The following is a 21145-nucleotide window of genomic DNA, read 5'->3' as shown; positions in this document are numbered from 1 at the left end:
AGGTAGTCCAGGGCGCAACTAGCCACGGGCCTCAACGCCATCAAATGTTTTTCTTAAAAAAAGTTCTAATTGACAGAATGTGAGTGTCGCTAGATTTTTTATCTACTAAGCTCTACCAATAATATCAAAGTTTGAAGCAAACAATCATAATGTAATAGTTTGTGAGTCTTCAGAAACATTTGCATTTTCAGGAGAAGCCTAAACCTAAAGATAACAAAAGCTATTCTGTGTAATTTTTTAAAAATCGTTATTAAAATAAAATTTTATCAAGTATGTGTAGATATTCAGATAGGAATTTGAGATCTGTGTCACAATAAATGTGAAGTTAAAAAATTTAATAAACATTTGGTTTAGACTGGATTGTTTCGATGAAGCGTCAGTGTGCATAACAGTGTGACATAAAAGCCTCCTTAATTATATACGAAAAAACGACCACAGAAAAAGCTATTTAAAATAATGAACAAATTTTATTTGTTAAGACGAACTGCGCGAGCACAATTTCATACTTGCCAACTTTTGAAATTCCCAATCCAGTAGAAATTTTAAATGATTAATTATAGCGTAAACCAAACACAGCAATTTGGTTACTCCACGATTAAACATAATAAATAAACAAATAGGTACTGTATATTTTATACTATCTAACAAAAAAGTACATACAGCTATTAAATTACCTAAAAATCTGCATTGTAATATTGTGAATTTCATATTTCACACACATCTGATTTAGAAGTTTACACAATAATGCACCCATCATCAGCTGCACTCAATTCATGTTCTTATCTAGGTATGTAATTAAATATAGGCCTACAAACTTATTTACAACACTTTCGTACTAGTTTTTTTTTTTCCTTAAGGAAAATGCTTCAGTGATGCTGCAGTTGCTTTCTTAGCTTTTCAAGAAATTTCTCAGAAAACTTCTGATCATAGCAAAAACCCACTTGTCTGGATTTAATTACAGAAATGCTTTCAAGAGAGTTATTTGACAACTGGGATCTGAACTGGGTCCTGTTTTTCTTGACCAAACTAAACACCCTCTCGCACTCTGCATTACTATGAGGGATTGCGAGTATGGAAAACATTACTCTAGATAGTCTATCAAATTTCAGTTCCCCAGTTATGCTTTTCATATTTGAGACACTGACCCATTTTTCCACAATATTGGCACTCTTTGTTAAACAAGAAAGATCTTCCAGCTGAAGGGGAATGAACTGTTTGTGAAGTTCATCCATGGCCATGCTCCTTGTTTCATGTCTTTAAGTGGTAACATTACAGGAAACAATTTCAGGAAGTACTCAACATCAGAGAAACTTTCAATGCCCTCAATGTTGGTAGCACTTGCTTTCATCAAAACTTCGTTCTTCAGAGGAAACTTGTTAACAATATAGTCACATGCAGTGATGAAATACTTTTTCACAGATTCATAAAACACTTTTTTGTCAGATGCTTTTAATTCACTTACAGTTTGTGAAGTCTGAAAGCCAATAACCATGTCAGAGTCTTGCCTCTGATTTTCAACAGCATGATAGCTAACTTCAATTTCAACAAGTCACAGAGCATGTGTCGCAAAATGTGAATTTGTGGTTCTGATGCCTGGAGCATTATGTTTACTTTTTTCAAATGTGGGTATCACATGCAACAAAAACAAGCAAAAAGCTCTATTCAGTGGCATTGAGAGAAATAAAAAAACAGCTTTTCTTCACGACTTAAATTTGGCCTTTTACTTTTCAAAATAAGGTCAGAATCACTTACTGACAAGACTGCACAAGCCATTTTCTTGTAAGAGACCTTAGTATCACCATTTGCTTTTCTTTTACTTGACTGTTTTCTTTCAAAATTAAAAGATTCTTTTGTTCCAGACGGCTTGGTTCTCATGCTTGAAGGTGAGGAAGAACACGATGGTGAAAGAACATCTGTCTTACCTACTGATGTGAAGTTCTCTTTGGGCAAGAGTGAAGAACCTGATGGTTTCTGAATCATGCCTACCCTCTCTCCAGATTTGTTATCCTCTTTCGGAATCCTGTAAGATGTCAGTGACGAACACTGTGGTTTCTGATGCCCGACTTCTTTCTTGAAGAAACTCAACAAAGGTTCCCACTGATCTACAAATCTAGTCAGACTTCTACTCAATGACAACCACCTGGTACAAACATGTTTCAAACTCTTCTTAGCATCTTTATTGTGTAGATTTTGAAATTCTGTCAGACTTTCTTCTCGTTTGCTGCTTTTCTCAAGATAATAATAAATGTCTATTAAAATTTCGTCAATTTTTACTGGCAAGTAACTTGACCCCTTTTCTGCAGCCAAATTAATCAAATGGCACAAACATCCCATACAATAAGTCCCTCCTGAGCATTTTTTGAAACAGCTGCCGCACCATTTTTATTTCCTAGCATAACTGCAGCATTGTCTGCAGAAAATGATATGTTTTTTATGGGCACTTTAAGACGTTCCAATTCTGCCAACATCAAACTGCCGATATTACGACCTGTTGCATCGCCTTGTAAATTAGGCAACGGAAGAATGCACGAGACCTTTTCTTGCACATTTTCGTCAAAAAACGTAACCACCACTGGATACAGTTTGGAATCGGAATCATTACTCCCATCGGTTGACAAACAAAAAGGGCCATTTTGCAAATGCGTCACAATATCCTCTGTAGCATTTCTTTAACAATAGCAGATGTTTTTGTTCTGCCACAGCTATATTTCTTTGCGAAGTCGGATGAAGGAAACATTTTCCTAAATAAAGGCCCGGTGTGGTCGGCCACACTAAGCGGCAGGTTATGTTCCACAATGAAATGTGTGAACAAACACTCACTTCTAATGACGGCATTGTCCACGCTCTCAGTTTTCACAAAATAATTCTGAATTTTCATATTTTCTTCGCCACTTTTCATGTTATTGTTGTGTTTGGTGGTTTTGCCATGATTTCTAATGTTGTTTTTTCCGCCGTGTGCAATGTTTACATTGCAACGACAAACCTTACAGAAGGCATACGAGTCATTCCATATCAAATCAACCAAAGAAAAATTAATTTAGAAACTTCATGTTTCAGATTTGTTTTTTTTTTGTATATTGGTAATATCAACTTAATACAGTAACAGCAAATCAAGAAGATATTGCTACCAGTGTTTTCCACCATATGATTGTTGTCAAGGATTTGGAAGAGAGAGTGCTTAATAATACTAAACTCATTAAAAATTTAGCAGTGCATTATTTGGACAGCTACAATGAATTTTTTAAGTTGTTTAACAGTACCGTTCATGAAGTTTGGGATAAGATGATGATGATAAGTCTCAGAATTGATTTAAATACCCTTCTGTTTAGAGTCAGTGAAACCCTCTCGAGCGCACGACTTGAGCTGTGTGACTTACGTCTAGCCATTGAAAATAGTGTGCATGGAAAGTTAAGCTCAACCTTAGTAGTACCCAATGTTTTCCTTCAGCTATTAGATAAGATTCAGCACTTGATTTCTTTGCCATTGTATATGTTGGCCCCAGTTTCTATTGAAAATCTTCACTTATTTTATGGTCTTTGTCATGTTCAAGCAGTGATCTATAATCATTCTTTGGAAGTTATTGTTAATGTACCCTTGGCTACTAAAGACAGCAGCTTTGAATTCTATAATGTTTTTAGTTTTCCCTTTTTCTTTTCTAAATTACATCATTATATACTTCTTAATGTTCATGATATTTTACTGGTTAGTCCTGATAGGAAACTTTTCGCACCAATTAACTCTAAGTTACTTGCTGACTGTAAGGAACATGGTATAATCCTGTGCCCTCCTACTTTTCCGTTTTTTGATTCCCACATGGATAACTGTGAATTTAATCTTTTCCTCGGCAGATCGTTTATGGAATTTTGTGATAAGTCCATTGTCCCGTTGGACCTTCCCTTTTTTCAAAAAACTAACTCCTTATGGATCTTCACTACCAACCACTCTATTGATGTTACGTTTCTGTGTAGAACTTCTACCATGTCTTTTGAGCCTTTCACCATGTCCATAATGGGCAGTGGTTATATTAGCAATGCTTCACACTGTGATATTGTAAGTCCGTTCTTTCGAACCTTTGGATCTGTTAGCTCATCCCTACAGTTGAATTTATCACTACCTTCTGTACACGTTCCAAAATTTAACTTTAATTTAAGTCACTTAAGTTTTCCCATTTTGCCTAACCTAACATTAAATACCTCCTTGGTTAAGGACATAAATAATTTGCTAATTTCTCAACCCAGTGGTGTTTCTTTTAAAGATGTTGCTAACCTATTGCGTCCTCACACAGTTGTTGAGTCATCGTCCTATATAAGTTCTATTGCTATAGCTTTTTCTTGCCTAGTTTTGGTAGGTTTTTTTATTCTCAGTTTGTTTATCTGGTGGAAATCGCGGACCAATGCGACTACCCCACCTAATACTACTCCAACCATTCCTTCAGGTACTATCCTCAATCCCCTAGCTTCATCCTCCTCGGTGGAATAAGTTTTTGCTGTGTGTATGTAATGTTGTTTTGTTTTAATTGTCAGGTACTTAGTTATGTTTTGGAGATTTTAGTGATTGTTGTCACCCACCTGCTATGTTGTGGTTTGAGGGAGGGAGTGTGTGCCATTGCAGCATTCAGCTGGGCGTACACTCGTTTTTGTTTAACTATTTGTGTGTTCGTTTTTTTTTGTTTCGGCAAACTGAACGCTGGTTTATTATTTTTTTAAGAATTTCTGTTATGGGGGTAATTTATTTGTAATTTTGTCTTTAAGTGAAGGTATGTTTTGTTCTGACCATTTGTATTGTATTTTATTATCACATAATTATTATCCAATTTAAGTGCATCAAGAATCAAAGAAAAGAACTCTGAACAAATTTAATTATTTTAAAGTTTAATTAATTATATTTTCGTCAAGGCAGTGTGCTATTCAGTTTTCGGAACTATTCTTTAAATTGTGCATTTGTAACTATGTTTGGCTAACTGTGTTATGCCATCTATGGTCACTTCCTTCTTCTTGGTGACCATCATGTGAAAAACTGTATTAATTTCTGCTCTTTATTTATCCACCGCATCCATGCGGTAGTTTCAAGTTTGGGTAGCCGCCTATTGGGTGAGTTTTCGCAGATTTCTCTGGAAATCATGCTGGACATTTATTTTTAAATATTTCACCATGTAATTAGTCTTTTGAAATGTTTTTATAGCGGCCCACGAGTCATGGATCTGGAGTGCTTCCCTATGCCGGCCATGCTATGAACTACTTGTAACCCTTTGTTTGGAGTAGAGGATGTTCTCTCTTTTCTGACGGCTACGGGATTCACTCACTCATGAATTCAGGAAAGTGATTCTTCGTTTTCATACTTCGCATGAAGCATGTGTTTGGCAATAAATGTGGACAACCTACCTAAATTCATTTTATAAATTTTTCATCGTTTGTTTTTTTATTTTGTTTTGCTAACATAAATTTATGAATTAAAGTAACGTTAATATTTATTTAATGTCTTGGGGCCCCATAGTTTTTTTAATTTAAGTAACAAATGTAACAAGTAACAAATGTAACAAGTAACAAATGACATTCTATTTATTGTTTATGAAGATTTATAAATAACTAAGTAATACTGTAATACTCAAAGTTTTTTTTAAATATATCAAATATAACTGATGGTCTGAAAATGAGTTAGTTTCTATTTTAAAATATTACCCCCAAGTTAACAAGAAAATATTTATTATTATTTTGTGAGCTGGTTGTTCAGTCGGCCTACCTTTGTAACTAACTACTTTTTCAACCTTGAGGTAAGACACCATTGAGCCTAAGGTTCAGGGCAACTTCCACTACGAGCCTTTCTCGGAATGGTCAAACCTAACCAGGCTGGGAAAGGTTGGTAGAAAGTTTGGTAGCAGGTTTATGCCTCGTACCAGTATTTCGGCTAAGTTGTGACATAAATATAGTAACAGAAAGTTTATACATTCGTGAGTTTACGTTTTTCCCGAGTACATTTTAGATTGTCTCCTGCTATAATTACTCGGACTTTTACACGCCTAGGCTTCAATTATTATATGTTTAGAAATAAAAGCAACTTTTCATGTTATAAAAGATGTTTATTTTGCGATTTAAAATGTTCACTACCGACTATAAAAGTTACGTTTTTCACAATGTTTATATGCCTACTATCGTTGTTACGTGATGTAAATAGCGGGATGGATTAGATTTTTGAGACGTAATTTGCGTGAAAGTATTGTATTGGATTAAATGGGAACCAAACGGGACCTCAAGAATATAGTGCAAATAACGGGAAAACGTAAATAACGGTAACGTAAATAAGGGGTTTCACTACTTCCTTAATTTTTTAAATGAACAAAATGTGTCATCCACTGGGATGTTTGATGCCTGAACTTGCTGGAACCAAGAAAACAAAACTTTCTCAAGCTCACTGTATTTCGACTATCTTGCCATTTTCCGTTTTTTTGAAGACTGGCCGAACTGACTTGCTTGTTTCCGAATCTCATTTCTTCTAGCGAAGATAGAATTAAGAGTCGATGGAGGAATACCATAGCGCTTTGCCAAATCAACCCGTTTTTCGCCTGGATTTTTTTCAACGGCATTTATAATTTCTAAACGCTCTTTAATGGTTTTAACCTCTTTTGTAGGCCGATACATATCAATGAACCTTTACAAATTTCACACGTGCATTAGAATTAAATGCGTAAAGCTAATTTACCGTAAACAAAGAAAATCTCGCGCATATACGGCCGGCCACGGAAACGCTAGGATGAACAATTTTGTGTATGTTTCTCGCAGGATTTCACTGCCGCTAAATAGAAACGTGTTTACGTTGGGCTAGTATGTACAGTATATCGACCACGGTTATATTGTTGTGTCGATTATCGCACAAAGCAAGAACTATCGTGCGAGCGTTAGCTTTCGTCTGTTGTTTTATCGAAGTTGGTGAACCTGTTAGCAATAGCGTCATGCTCACTTTATTCGTTTTCTTTTAGTAATGGCCGCCATATGTAAATATTGGTATTGCGTGTCGTGTAGACACGCGTAAACTGGAATATTTCTCGGGAATTTGAATGTGAAATCGGTAAAAAGGCTGTAAAGTTCAACCCGTTAAACCGGGTTAAAAAATATTCGTAAACGATGGAAACGGGATTTTTTTAACATTGTTCTTGCGGGATTTTTTCGGGACCACGGACATTGAACAATAAAACCGGGAAATTCTACAATGCGGGAACGAATAAACGAGGTTTTACTGTATTAACCTTTTCGGATGCCCTGGTAATAAGAGTTATTTTGGATTTAAGTTTGTTATATTTTGTTTTTAAAAAGGAAATTGTAATTCATGTTGTCTTATTATTTTTAATTTTAAGATTTTGAGTTTTTAAATTGGTCTGGAACGTTCAAGGACACTACCGAATATTTTGGTAATCGCTGCGCTAGGTGGCGCGCGAGCAGAACAGCTGAGTGTGTGACGTCAGGTGTGACTAGCGAGCAGATGTCGCCGGTGGGCCCGGGCGGGCGCGGATGTGAGTAAAACGCGGGTTGGCCATGGTGATGGTTCCACGTCGAAGTGACTTGCCGGTCGAACATCTGAATACGAGTGTTCCTTATTGAATATGAACGGGGTTCATAAATATAATTTAGAACGCATTGGTACGATGAAACACGAGTGGTTGGTGAGGCGAGTGTGAATGTCACGAGGATTTTCCAAGGATGAATTATGTGCGCCAAAATAACCTCCAAGACGGCATGGCGAAGGAGTCATCATATCCGTAAAATTACCTGCAGCTACGGTAACGTGTTACGGCGAGGGTTTGCCATTAAAAACACTCGTGAGCAAATGAGTGTATTTGGTGAGCGAACATCCGACGTCAAAAAAGCAAGTAAGTGCCCGCCGTGCCACCGCCCCGTTGACCCCTTTGACCCTTGGGGCGAAACTATAATTTGTGGATTTTGGAGATTTAAATTAACAGACTAATAACACTGAAAATTGGGATTTTACGTTCAGCGTGTTCACCCAATCCCTGCCAGACGAGGAAGAAAAAAAAGGCGTCGAACGTTAGAAAATGACTTAACTGAGAAGGGCCTGTTAACCCATAATTTGTAATTTGATAAATTTTTGACATATTGATTTGGATGCTAATGTGTGTCAAATTTTTGCTAGATTTCGCCTATTTGATGGTAAATTCTGTTAATTGCTATTTATAGTAGTGCTACGCCCAGGGCGTATCTATAGTTGTATTGGTATTAATATGTTCTTATATATTTTTAATGCCTTTTCGGTAATTACATTTAATTTTTCAGAGCTCCGAAGTATATGATCCAAATTATACTTTTTGGGGGATTTGTTAAAGTATTTATTTTAGTATTATTCAGACCTGCCAACATTCAAATTTAAAAAATCATGAGGTACTCAATAAAAATTTCCAGGCCCATAAATACAGGTTAGATATAAAAAACAACAAATGAGAATCTTTAAATTTAAGTGACATACCCGTACATATGTTACATGGTCTCTGCTTCAAAATTTATTTCAACAAATTATAGGTTGCAGATTTAATTTAGTTGAACATAATTTAGCGCTGTCGTGTAGTGATCATGCAGGGCCGCAACTAAAAAAGATGTAAAATAACATTCTGCCCGTGTGTAACACTATTGTCACTGTTCACAGCAAAATTAATTTTTTTTATTGGAAGCAATACACTTCACGTGTTAGTTGTTTTTTTTTTGTAGCGACATGTTTCACAATGTCTCCTCTTCCACTATGAGAGAGAAAAATCAGCACGGCACACGCTACAAAAAGCAAAATTGCTTCCTTTACGTGACTCGAGTATTGATGGAAACTCGTTACTGTAAGCTTTCGTAAAACTTGTTTTGTAACTTTTACAAACAAAATCTTGGGGCCCCAAAATTCGTGAGGAAACACTATTTTGGCGTGAGGGCGTGAGACGGACCTTAAAATCGTGAGCCTCACACCAAAATCGTGAGAGTTGGCAGGTCTGATTATTATATAGCTTTTTTTATAAGTAGTAATTGGGTATGTATTTTATGATGTAGGCGCTGATTTGTGATGAAACGATTTTATGGTATATTTATATATACCGTATTTACCCGATTGCAAGACGACTCGAATGCAAGACGAGGTCAACTTTTTAACCTTTATAAACCAGAAAATAGTATATAACAAGCTATAAACAAACATTTTACCGCCACCGTCGCAAGTTTGCTTCGGATATGCCAAAACGTCTTGATGTTGATGATTTCTTCTGCATATTTTACCACAATGAGCTTAAAATTTGCATTGTGATATGTTCGAGAGCCTTTCTTTATAAAAGAACTTGATGTTCCTCGCCTTTCAACACTATCCATTTTAGGTTCCCGCAATTCACCGCATTTGTTTATTAACGAAAATAAACAATTTCGTTTACATAGAATAACATTGTTAAAATGTATACAACACTTTGGGTTACTAAAATTGTTACAGCGGTCGCAACATAGTGGAGATATCATGTACTACAAAATTCAGCATGAGAAATGACCTGGTTTACCAACTGCCAAGTCTAGGTTTCACGTCTTCTTTCGTGCATACTTTATCTATGGTGTGAGCGCAAATAAACAAAGCATGGCGACTAGTACCGTAGATGTTTTTTATAATCTTTTTGCGTAAAAATTAGCTTTAAATTGAACTGTATTTTTCATTAAATGATTATAATGTTAATAGTTATTTATTGCCTGTACCCATAAAAGTAATTTCACATTGTATTAGCCTAAAAATGTGGGACAAACTACCATCAAAAATAAAGATTTTCAAATGCAAGACGAATGTGAAATTTTTTACCGTTGCCGGGAGAAAAAATAGTCGTCTTGCATTCAGGTAAATACGGTATATTTATTAAATGTTGTCATATACTTTTTGCATCTTTTTAACTTGCTGCCTCCTCTCACTGTTCGCAATCTTATTAGTACAGCAAAACCCCTTATTTGCACTTTTCATGGGGACAAAGTAAAAAAGTGTAAAAAGCGGGAAAGTGTAAATAAAGGGAAAAGTATAAAAAGGAGTACAGTTTACCTTATTTAGAATTTTTTTCCTTTTGTTTAATAGCACATACTACAATGCAGGTACAAACACACTAACAACAAATTTTACTTTAGTATTTAATCCATTATTAATTTACCACATTTGACAAAAATAAAAAAAAGAATGAAAGCCAAAATGTTTTTCTGATTACTTCCTAAAAATAAATTTGAAATTTTCTTCTGCTTGCTTTTTTGGCTGTTCAAGATTATTTGCCTCTCCAAATTATAAATACAGTTGCAACCGGCAGGGTTTATAACAAATACGGGCTACATACACATTGCTCACAGTAAAAATTTTTTTAAGAAAAGGCCGCAAATTGTTGAATATTTACCGTCAATAGCGCGCCAAACGCGGAGAAAGGTCATTGTACTCGGTCAGCTGCTGTAACGACGCGGCGGCGCATGCGCACTCTATGCTCCGCCCAGACTCATGACGCCATCAGCCGCCAACCAATAGATGCGAGCTTAGTGGAAAAAAATATAAGCTCCACCTCCCGTGTACCAATTTTATCCAGTTCTAATACCAGTTTATTGGTATACGCACCAGTTTTCTCGCTGCCGTGACATGTTCAAGTTTACGTTTATCATGATGTCTTGATACCAATAATTAATTATTTACGATCCCCAGAAATAAATGGTTAGTTTAAAAAATATGGCGTCAACTGTACAACACTTCCCAAATTATAAAAGACGTATAAAACAGTTACCAAGACACCGCTCATTTTATCTTGTGAAGTTTATGTCTCGTACCAGTATTTCGGCTAAGTTGTGACATAAATACAGTATCAGAACTTACAAGCAGCCATGTTTGTACATTCATGAGTTTACGTTTTTCCCTCGTGCATTTTAGATTGTCTCCTGCTATAATTACTCGTACTTTTACACGCCTAGGCTTCAATTATTACATGTTTAGAAATAAAAGCAACTTTTCATGTTATAAAATATGTATATTTTGCTATTTAAAATGTTCATTGCCTACTAGCTCCACGGTATTTTCTGGTTGTTTATGGTTGTTACGTGACGTAAATAGCGGGATTGATTCGATTTTTGAGACGTAATTCGCGGGAAAGTATTGTATTGGACTATATGGGAACCAAACGGGACCTGAAGAATATAGTGCAAATAACGGGAAAACGTAAATAACGGTAACGTAAATAAGGGGTTTCGCTGTATTTTTTGAGCCTGCCATTATTTGGGTTTTAATATTTTTTTTGGTTTACCTGCGCTCGCGGTACGGGGCAATATAGGAGTTTACTGTGTCGCGGGTTGCGGAAGTTGTTTGGTTTGGCCGGGGTTTAGGGCCAAACTTTACACCATTAAGGTCGGAATGTCGCCTAGCACAGCCATGCTCGTGACGCGTGTTACTAGTGTGGCGCTATGGTTATCTATGGATGCGAGGTTTGTTTACATTTGACGTGGCGTGAGGCAAACAATATTGTTGATTGAATATTTTAATCAGGATGGATGGCCAAAAAGATAAAAAGAATCGCAAGCAGTTCACTTTGAAGGAAAACGTGGAAATTTTGAAAGAAGTTGACATAGGCAGGAAAAATTTAGATGTGGCACAGTCGTTTGGTTTGGTGCTCACTAAACTGTCAATAATAAAAGATCACTAAAAAATTATTGCACTGTACGAACAGTCATCTTTATCTGCTGGTCGTAAGAGACTTCGCCTAGGAGATAACAAGGGAATTCTGTAGCATTGCACAATGAGGATTTGTGATATACAGTAAGTCCTCTATTTACGTCGTACCGATTTACGTCGTTTCGGATTAACGTCGCTAATGTTTGAGTACTCATGTTTCAATTTAAGTTGTCGCCGATTCACAATAACGTCGTTTACAATGACCGTAAATCTTTATTTTAACCAAAACACCGTATATAATTCGTTTATAATCTTTGTTTCCTTCGATTGTATAAATTATGCTATGTAGCGTAAGCTACACGTTCACCGCCTTATCATACATCATGAGGGACGCTTCCTGCTCTCCGCTGCTCTCCGCGCTGTGATGCAATACTACCAGCCCGCCCGCTCGGCCAACCACGTATCTCGCACGTAGAAGTGTTATCTACTTCCCGCAACGACACAGCATTTTCTCCTACCCCTTTTCGTTCAACTCATTGGCACTTCAGTAGAGGTGTAAAAGTAACTAAAAAAAGTGTACTCGTATGTATTCGTTACTATAACAATTAGTACTCGTTACTTTCGTATCGTTACTCGTTAATTCTGATACCGCATAACATGCTATGTTATGTAACAGCAACGAATCGAGTCGTATTTCGTACGCGTACAGTATGACGTCGCGTAAATAATAATAAATCGAATATAAACAATTAAAAGTATTTGATAATTAACAGCTTTTGTTAACCAAGAAACAATAAAATCTCATTAGAGCAGCTTTATTATAATATCTCTTTTAAGATAAGAACAAAAAACGTGAAAATACGTGATAATAAAAAACAAAAACATACATATTTATAATTTGTAAAAAATACTTTCTTACGTTGTTTCTGTTCCAATCTCAAACATTGTCTACACACACAACATGTACCTTTAATAAACAGTAAAAAACTTGGACGACGAATTTCCAAATTATACTTTCCTTAATAAACAAACATTGTTCTTTGTAACGAATAAGTGCGCGCATGCGTAAAACATACGAAAAATGCGAGTAACGAAATGCATTCGTGTGTAACGTTTCGTTACTCGTTACTAGATGCCGTACCCGTTACTCAGTAACGAATACATACGGTTTGCTACAGCTCTACACTTCAGTCGCTATGATTTCATTGAGTTGGCCGGAGTTTTAAACGTGCCGTTGTTAACTTCATCGTGATTAAATGCGTTTGTAGTAGGCCTACAGTTTCAGCTCACTGCAATTTATGATTTTTTCTTCATAAGATGTCTTCCAAACGACTATATATCTGTTTTTATATTTCAATCAATAAAGGTAATAAAGCAGCTGGTTAAATAACCATTCTATAAAGCTGAGAAGTACTAGTTAGACTTGTTTCCCACGCTGTCGGTTGTCATTTGCTGATAAAATTGCCCGTTGTCATGTCTGTATGCCAGCGCTTCCGGCCGGCCGGTGGCATGAAACATGGCTCATTTTGCGTTGTTTCTATTTACGTCGCGGTTTTCAGGAACGTAACCCCGACGTAAACCGAGGACTTACTGTACGTATATTTTTTTTGGTGTTGTACTGCAACATGTGATTTATTTTGGCAGTTTAATTATTATTTATTTACAATTTATTTATTTTGTTTGCTCTATGTCTAATATTATTTATTTTCAGAAACGGTAATTTATTTTATGTGTATCTATGAGAAAGTGACTCTTTGGATTTTTACCGGACTATTTGAAATAGGTATTGTTGATACCCCTCTAAGGACTAAATGAACTTTAAAACGGTAAACGGTAAAATTAACGCCGTTATTTATAATGTAAATTATTATTTTAATAACTTTTTATTTAAATTTTACGTGAAATTTTGTAATCCGCGCTATTGTTGCGTGCAGATTTCACGTTTTATTAAGGAAATTAAGTAACTGATTTTGGTTTTCGGGCAATCACAGGCCGCCATTTGAAAGTTAAGTTTTACTGGCTTAATTTAAGAAGTTAGTAAGAAGAGAGTTCTACAATGGCCAGCTAAGAGAAATGTAACTTCGTGACGTCGGCGATACTGAATTCTTCGAATTAGCTAACTAGCACTAGGCATCCCGGATAGTGGATGATAATTATGTATCATTAGGGAGTCTAGATACAAAAATAGGATTTATCTAAAAAGATAAATAACATAGGAGTGCAAAAGTGAGTAAAATAAAAGTGCCAAGAATTTGTGTCCTATACTTATGCACTCGTCACGCAACTCCCGTTTTTACGTCACATCGTCGCCAGAAAATAATATAAGCATTGATGTTATGAAGTAAACTGACATTATTTACGATTCTAATAATATTTTAAGATAAATTTGACGATTTTACACACTATTTTTTTTCTGACTCAGAGGTCCTGTAGGTTGAGAGGCTCTGAGCTCTACCGACGACTTTTTGAACCTTACTAGCCGAGGTAAATTGATTTAAGATCCCTGAAAACATAAATTAAAACCGTGTAGATTCTACGAACCCGAATTAAGACTTTTGTGAAAACTTAAATGTGCGCACCATAACTCCTGGTAATTGAAATTTGAGTTATATGAGGTCAAGTACCAGTTAGGTTGTTTTGAATATAATTAATAATTTAATAAATATAATTAATAAGGGTAAACATTGAATCAATTTTTCATTTGAAATAAATAATTATATATTTTTATTTGAGTGTTGTGTTATGTTATTTATAGTGTCATCTATCCCAGTGTAAATTTATGTATGTTTGTACCTATTTGATTAATACCTAACTGTGGCCTACTTGATATCTACACATACCAGTGGAGTGCCACACCAGTAATATTATTTCTTCTACAGTTTTAACACAGCCCTACATATTTAATTGGCTACCCCCAGTGGGGCCTATACATATATCAACATAGTAAGTGTGTGCGTGAGAGTAAAGTTCCCGCACAGTGTCATAAGAATATTAAGAATCATTTTGATATGAAAGATAATACAGTAGAACCTCGATGATACGTTCCCGTTTCATACATTTTCCCGTGTCATACGCCGATTAATTTTGGTCCCGCCGAAAGTACTATGTTTACAATGGTTTACTTTCCCGGAACATACACTTATAAAATCATTAATTTCCCATTTCATACGTTTTTACGAAGCGTAAAAGCCCAAAATTCACAAATTTTTTTGTTATATTCCTCCTGATAAACTACGTTTTAATGCTTTTATTTTGAAAAACGTTTATTGTTTACATTTGCAAACGTAAGAAAATAACTTTATCCCACCATAGATATTGATAGTATCAGGAAGAATGTGCACTTCGCTAGTAGCATCTATGGCCAGCACCAAGCGAGACTAGTGGCGCAAACTAGCAATGATTATGAAAATGGTGCACGTGCTTTACCAAGGCACGGATTTCATATTTTGTGCATTCATTAATCTTTGAACTGAATATACCCGTTTGTTATTGTTTTCTTACGATTGGAGTGTTTTGTATTTTACGTTTCTCAAGTTAAAAATATTATTGAAAAATGTTCTGTTGCATAAAGTTGTTTGTAAAAAGAAACAAACAAGCATAAATTTCTGATTTTCTTTTTACAATAGCCTAATTTTTTTAATTTCTAATTTAGGCTTGGAGACTTTTCCTGCCCTCCAAGAAAGGACTTCATAACATTTTGTAAGGCCACTGTTTCTCATGTCAGCTTTACTTGATTATGGACTGTATATTACATTTCGTATATATAATTATGAATTCATATCTTTCATATAATGCAATTATTTACACATTATGTATTTAAGTTTAATCTGACATTGTGCTTGTATGCTAGATTGAAAAAAAAAATTATTTTTGCCATTCCCTTTTCATACACTTTCCCGCATCATACACCATTTTTGTGCCCTCCGTTGAAAAGTGTATGACAGGGGTTCTACTGTAATTATTTAATATGTAGATAAGGATTGTTAAGATTTGTTAAGAATTGTTATTAATTACTTTGGTTAAATTTCATGGAAAGCCTTAAAATACTTATTTCCTTGAGATAATTATTAATTTGAGGGTTAACTCCAGTTCATAATAATTAATGTTGATATTTGATAATTAATTTCAGTAATTGTTTTGTTTGAAGCAGTATAGATTATAATTTTACAGGACATCATTTTTAAACAAAATTTTCTAATATGGTATGAATTTCAACTTGTTTACTAAATTTTAAACATTGTATTTGAATTTGTTGGGTAATTTTAAATTCTATTGGATATTGCTAGTGTAATATCTTGAGAATAGTCTGGAAGGTACAGAAAGAAGAGCAGACAGGGGCGACACTCTGGCGCCAGAAAGTTATTTTTCACTTTGTAAATGTGTGTTTGGGATTTACGCGTCACGTTGTACGCACAGCTGTAGCGACCGTCTGGAAGGGTCTCTGGAGGCTACCACTAGCCAGCCAATCAGGGCGAGCCCTGGTGTCAAGTGATGTGCCTGTACGAATTTCCTTATATGGTCATGTTTTGGAATTCTGTGCGCTGATTGGTCAGTTGGCCCACGGGGTTGCCTCCCTTGTTCACCTTTACAAGGGAAGGTAATCTCGTCGAACAAGTCACTTGTTGCTCGATCGTCGCCGAACTCGGTCGCATCGTCGGCAAGTCGCAAGACAAATGGAAAATTACTAAGAGATAATTTAACGCCTAGGGGCTGGGGCCAGGCCGTAATTTTTCAACCTAAGTTCATTTTTTTCGGACAAATTAACTAGAAATTTAGACCCTAGGTGTCGGCATCGGCCCAACTTCGTGTGATTTCGGTCCGCGATCGACAGTACCTTGAGTTATGTAATTAACCAAGGGACATTACTAAGTTTTTTTTTTCTTTGGCGAGTGACAAGACTCCTCAACCATCAACGGCAAGATGTATGGTGCTGTGGTATGTATTTAGACATCGTTAAAATTTTAATAAGAAAAGACAAAAAACTGTGCAAGTAACGAAATTTTCTAACTAAATTCATTTGTAAGATTGTGTACTGAGGCCATGTAACAATGAGAAAAAACATTTTTTTTGAAGAAATAAACAAAGATAATTTAGTAAACTCTTATTTCCAAATAACGCAGAACCATCGTAATGAAAAATTCCTCAGGAACATCATTTTGTTTTGTTACGTTTCTCTGTGTGCTCAGCCGGGCAAAACATACAACTTAACAATTCTATCTTCATAAATGTATACATCTGCAAAATAGTTTAACCCATTTGTCATTTTGTGTTCGACAGATATAAATTTTGTACATGTAGGCCTAGAATTTAGGCTACTGTATTAAGTTCAGTAATTTTTTTTTTAATTCTTGTTGTTTTACAAATATTTGCTTCCAAGCTAATGTAACATTTGATCCCCTACTATATTTTTAAAAATTCAAAAATATTACATTTTAAAGGTAAATATATAGACTTTCAGAATAAAGTACTTTCATTACTAAGTATGAAAGTTGAGGCTTCATCGATGTACTTTATAACGAGATTCTACTGTACCAATGGAAAAAATTCACCCCCCCCCCCCCCCACCCCTAATAACTATTAATTGCCAAAAATGCAAATTAGGAAACTAGACATTCTACTTACGCAGTGAGAAAGAAGCAACCCTCGGTGCAGCGCCTCAAGGCCATCTGTGCAGCAGGTCTTCTGGAGAACTCCACAATGCCCTCCTCCATAGACTTTCCACGGTCATCCACCACTATGACTGCACGCTCAATCTAGAAGATATTGAACCAACATTGCAGTATTTACCACAATCCCCAACTGTCACACTGTCAGGTATAATATATCTAGCCTTACCTCTCCGAAAACACTGAAAGCTTTCTCCAGCAACTCATTGGTAACCCAAGGTGTGAGATTCTTGACCTTGATGCAGGCACTGTGAGGAGCAAACCGCACCTTCAGCGGGCGCCCCTTTCGCAATGAGCCATCTAGCTCTCGCTTGGCCTTCTCTGCATTAGCACGATAATCCTAGTATACAAAAATCTACAATTTGTATCCACATAACTTTGTTCCACAAACTACCAACCACTCCACAGAAAGGAGTGAAAATTCAGAGTATTTATGGACAGAAAATGCTAATTCACATAAAAACCACTTACCAGTCTGATAAAAGCAAAGTTCTTTTCCTTGTTGACAAACAACTCTGATGTCTCCCCATATGGCTGAAAGAGTGCCTGCATTTCCTCCTCTGTGACATCATTGGTCAAATTCCCCACGTACAGACGACACCTTCCTGAGAACTTCTTCTCTGCTGTGTCCTGTGGTTGCAGATCCACGGTGGGAGCTGCCAGTGCTGCCAAGCGCTCATTTAGACGATCCTGTAGGCAGTGATCCATGACCGTTACTCTTATGTAGAGGTACTACAGTAGAACCCTGTTATAACGAATCTGAAGGGAGTAGTTTATATGTTCACTATAGAGGGAAAACTTTATATCTGGGAAAACTTTTATATTGACAATACATACTCAAAAGCAAAATCTTAACTACACATTGGCCTAAGCCAAGAAAAGAACGAATGAAAATACTCAAAGCAACAGTTTTATTAGCAAATGCAGGTATTTTTAATTCACTACAAATGTACAAACTTTCTATTAATGGTTCTTCGACAACGGCGTATTTTCCATTTTTCAGGCGTTTAATACTCTGTGACGTATTCACAGCTTGAGAAAGAAGATTGTTCAGCTTGTTTAATATTGTACTTAATGTGGATGTTGCAATTCCCAGTTCCTTTGCTATTAACACATGCGGGACAGTGGGGTTGGAGTCTATCTTTTCAATAATGTCCAGTTTATCTCGCACAGATAATGCCTTATGTTTTTTACCGCGTTTTTCATCCCTTTTTATGTACATATTTCTTATTGAAGCACATTTGCAGCTTAATAACACGAAATTCTTTTTACTGTCAAAAGTAAATAAACGAAAAGTAACGAGTTTGGCGCATCAAAGATCACTACGTATCATTTAGTATTGCAGTTGATAAAGCTGGAACAAAATTTTCTCACTTTCTATGGAAAAATTTAGTCCACAGAGTTCTATCTAGTGGTAGTCTTACGAACCTTACTCGATCAAAATGTCTGAAACGTGAACGATAAAAATGAGACGTAAAAATATGGAATTTGCTGCTATAATGTACATACGTATTTGTGTGGCGGTAATTCATGTTTAATTTTGATAACATATTAAAAGTACACGCGTTCGCCCATTCTTTAACTATGAACGGAAAACTATTTTTTATTTTCACCAAACTGATCACCATCTTTGGCTACACGTAGCCTACCGAGGCCACTCGAATACGACTTGTTTATAATATGAACAGTGGACAATCGAGTAGCGTATTGCGGAGAAAAACTTCAATATGATCCAGAATAGACGTTTTGTGAAAAAATTGTAATTAAATGAAAATATTCGAGATAAATGTGCATTATGTCGGCAAAATTTGTTCGTGGTACACGGGAAAACGTATCAACATTGACAAAAGTTGTGCGCTATATACAATAAATTAATACATAACCTCACATCATTTTGCCGGGACCGAGACGGAAATTCACAATAAACGGGAATTCATTATAGGCGGGTTCACTATAAACGGGTTCTACTGTATATGCACACTTAAATTCAACCTGGGATTATTATCAATAGCAAGTTTATTTGGTATTTACTTAACCATGGCTTCTTTACATAAATTTAACATCTAAACTATATTTTAATACTTATGGTTTTAAGCAGCTATGACAGCTTGATTTCAAATTTAATTTAATTTTATAATCTCAAAGGCATTCTCAAAGAAAAAAGGAGCATGTTGCCAATCTCACAGCTGTTCTTCAGAAACACCCAACATGGGTGGGACTAATGATAAAGCCATAATGAACTCACATCCTGGTTCCTCATGACGCGCTCATCACGGCCACCCATGCCACCACCCATACCGCCACCCATTCCACCACCACCGCCTCTGAAGCGGCTCCCTCTACCCCGACCACCATAGCCCCCACGGCCGGCTCCTGGGATCAACTCCTGGGGCTCGTCCTGGTGGCCCGGGTGGTTCTGGTGGCCCGGGTGGTTCTGGTGGCCCGGGTGGCCTCCCTGTAAGAAAGGAAACAATGGTCAGCCAACTACACGAGTACCTGGACAATTCTATAAATTATTTGATAAAAAGTCTCTAAGCATCAATTTTGATTATAATTCACATCATCACTTTAAAACTTTCTGACAATAAATGAAAATCTTATGCAGACACGAAATGTAATTTTACAACATACAAATAACATGGGGGGGAGGGAGTCTCCTATGGCAAGAATTAACAGTTTAATTTAACAAGAACGCAAATCAAATGTAAAATACCAAAAAAAGTATAACGTGGCATAAAAAGGAGGGTTTACATCTGATGCATTCCACATTAAATAAGCCTCAAAGCAAAAAATTTAATTCAAGATTTATGAAACCACAGTCAATTCACATCAATTATTAGCTAATTAGGTATGTAGTCATGAAACAATAACTGCCAATTTTGTATTTTTTGTTTGTCTTGACTGTTAACTTTCTGTGTCTCATTAAGACTGAGAGGAAAATTTTCTTCTCATGTTGGAAGCCCTGGTTTGGATAAACACAAACAACTCCTGCCATTTCAGAGCCATTAATGTATCAATGAAACATTGGACTACAACATCAGTGTACTTGAAAAGGTATTTAAAAAACAGTATACTTAATAATAGATCTAATTTGACAAGTATGCACAGTGAAACACCCATTACATAAAATATAGAAAAGTTTATATAATACTTTAACCTCCAGGAGTAAATCATTTCCTTTCTGTAGGAGTGAGGTTAAGTCCATTTTCATTACATAAACTAAAGTATATGTTAGAAATTATAGTTGTATTTATAGAAAATAGGTGTAACCGGTGTTACAAAGTGGCTGTAACAGGTTGTTACTTAATAATTTCTCATGATTATTTACCCATGTTTTGGATAGGACATTTGGAAAAATATTTACTACAAAAAAATGATTTTTCATTAATTGTTTCAAATTTGTTTGTTTGTTTTCTGTTATTGAAATGTAAAAACTAAAGACAATATAAGTTAACCTCGCTGAAAACATATCATTTTAAATAAATTTTCCTACATAATTTTTCACTGTTATGATCTTTAATTAGTTTTATTATTCATGTTAATAATCATTGTGTCTCTTACTTTCAGGTAATGGCACCCACTAAAAAGAAGCCAAATAGGATGGAGAAATACAGAACCAAATTAAAATCAGATCCAGAAAAATAAAAGCAGTACTTAATGATAGAAAGAGTCTGATAAGACAAGGAGGTTACAATTTAAAGAAAAGATAGGAAAAGACAAAAGACTGAAGGAACAAAATAGAAAGAAGATCCGAGACAGAGTGAGACTACACAGACAAAAATTGAAACTCCAGAAAAGCTCTTCATCTACAGGTACTATGTCAATCTCCATTAGCTAGT

At 35.8% G+C, this 21145-nt stretch overlaps 1 protein-coding gene across 13 annotated transcripts in view; it reads right to left on the bottom strand.

Annotated features, from left to right (window-relative positions):
• Positions 1-21145, bottom strand: part of LOC134540035 (hrp65 protein-like) — a 286028-nt gene that overhangs the window by 242738 nt on the left and 22145 nt on the right. For all 13 annotated transcript variants that reach the window (XR_010076400.1, XR_010076399.1, XR_010076397.1 and 10 more), the window contains exons 2-5: positions 19552-19761; positions 17778-17996; positions 17476-17646; positions 17263-17393 (exon numbers count right to left, since the gene is read on the bottom strand). Coding sequence is in view for 4 of the 13 variants with exons in the window: in XM_063382478.1 (XP_063238548.1) it covers positions 17263-17393; positions 17476-17646; positions 17778-17996; positions 19552-19761 (731 nt within the window). In the remaining 9 variants the exon portion in view is untranslated. The remainder of the gene's footprint in view (positions 1-17262; positions 17394-17475; positions 17647-17777; positions 17997-19551; positions 19762-21145) is intronic.

Source organism: Bacillus rossius, chromosome 1 (assembly GCF_032445375.1).
Source record: "Bacillus rossius redtenbacheri isolate Brsri chromosome 1, Brsri_v3, whole genome shotgun sequence".
Classification (NCBI taxonomy): domain Eukaryota; kingdom Metazoa; phylum Arthropoda; class Insecta; order Phasmatodea; family Bacillidae; genus Bacillus; species Bacillus rossius.
The sequence above is the reverse complement of the archived record's forward strand: the minus strand, read 5'-3'. Positions and strand labels throughout refer to the sequence as shown.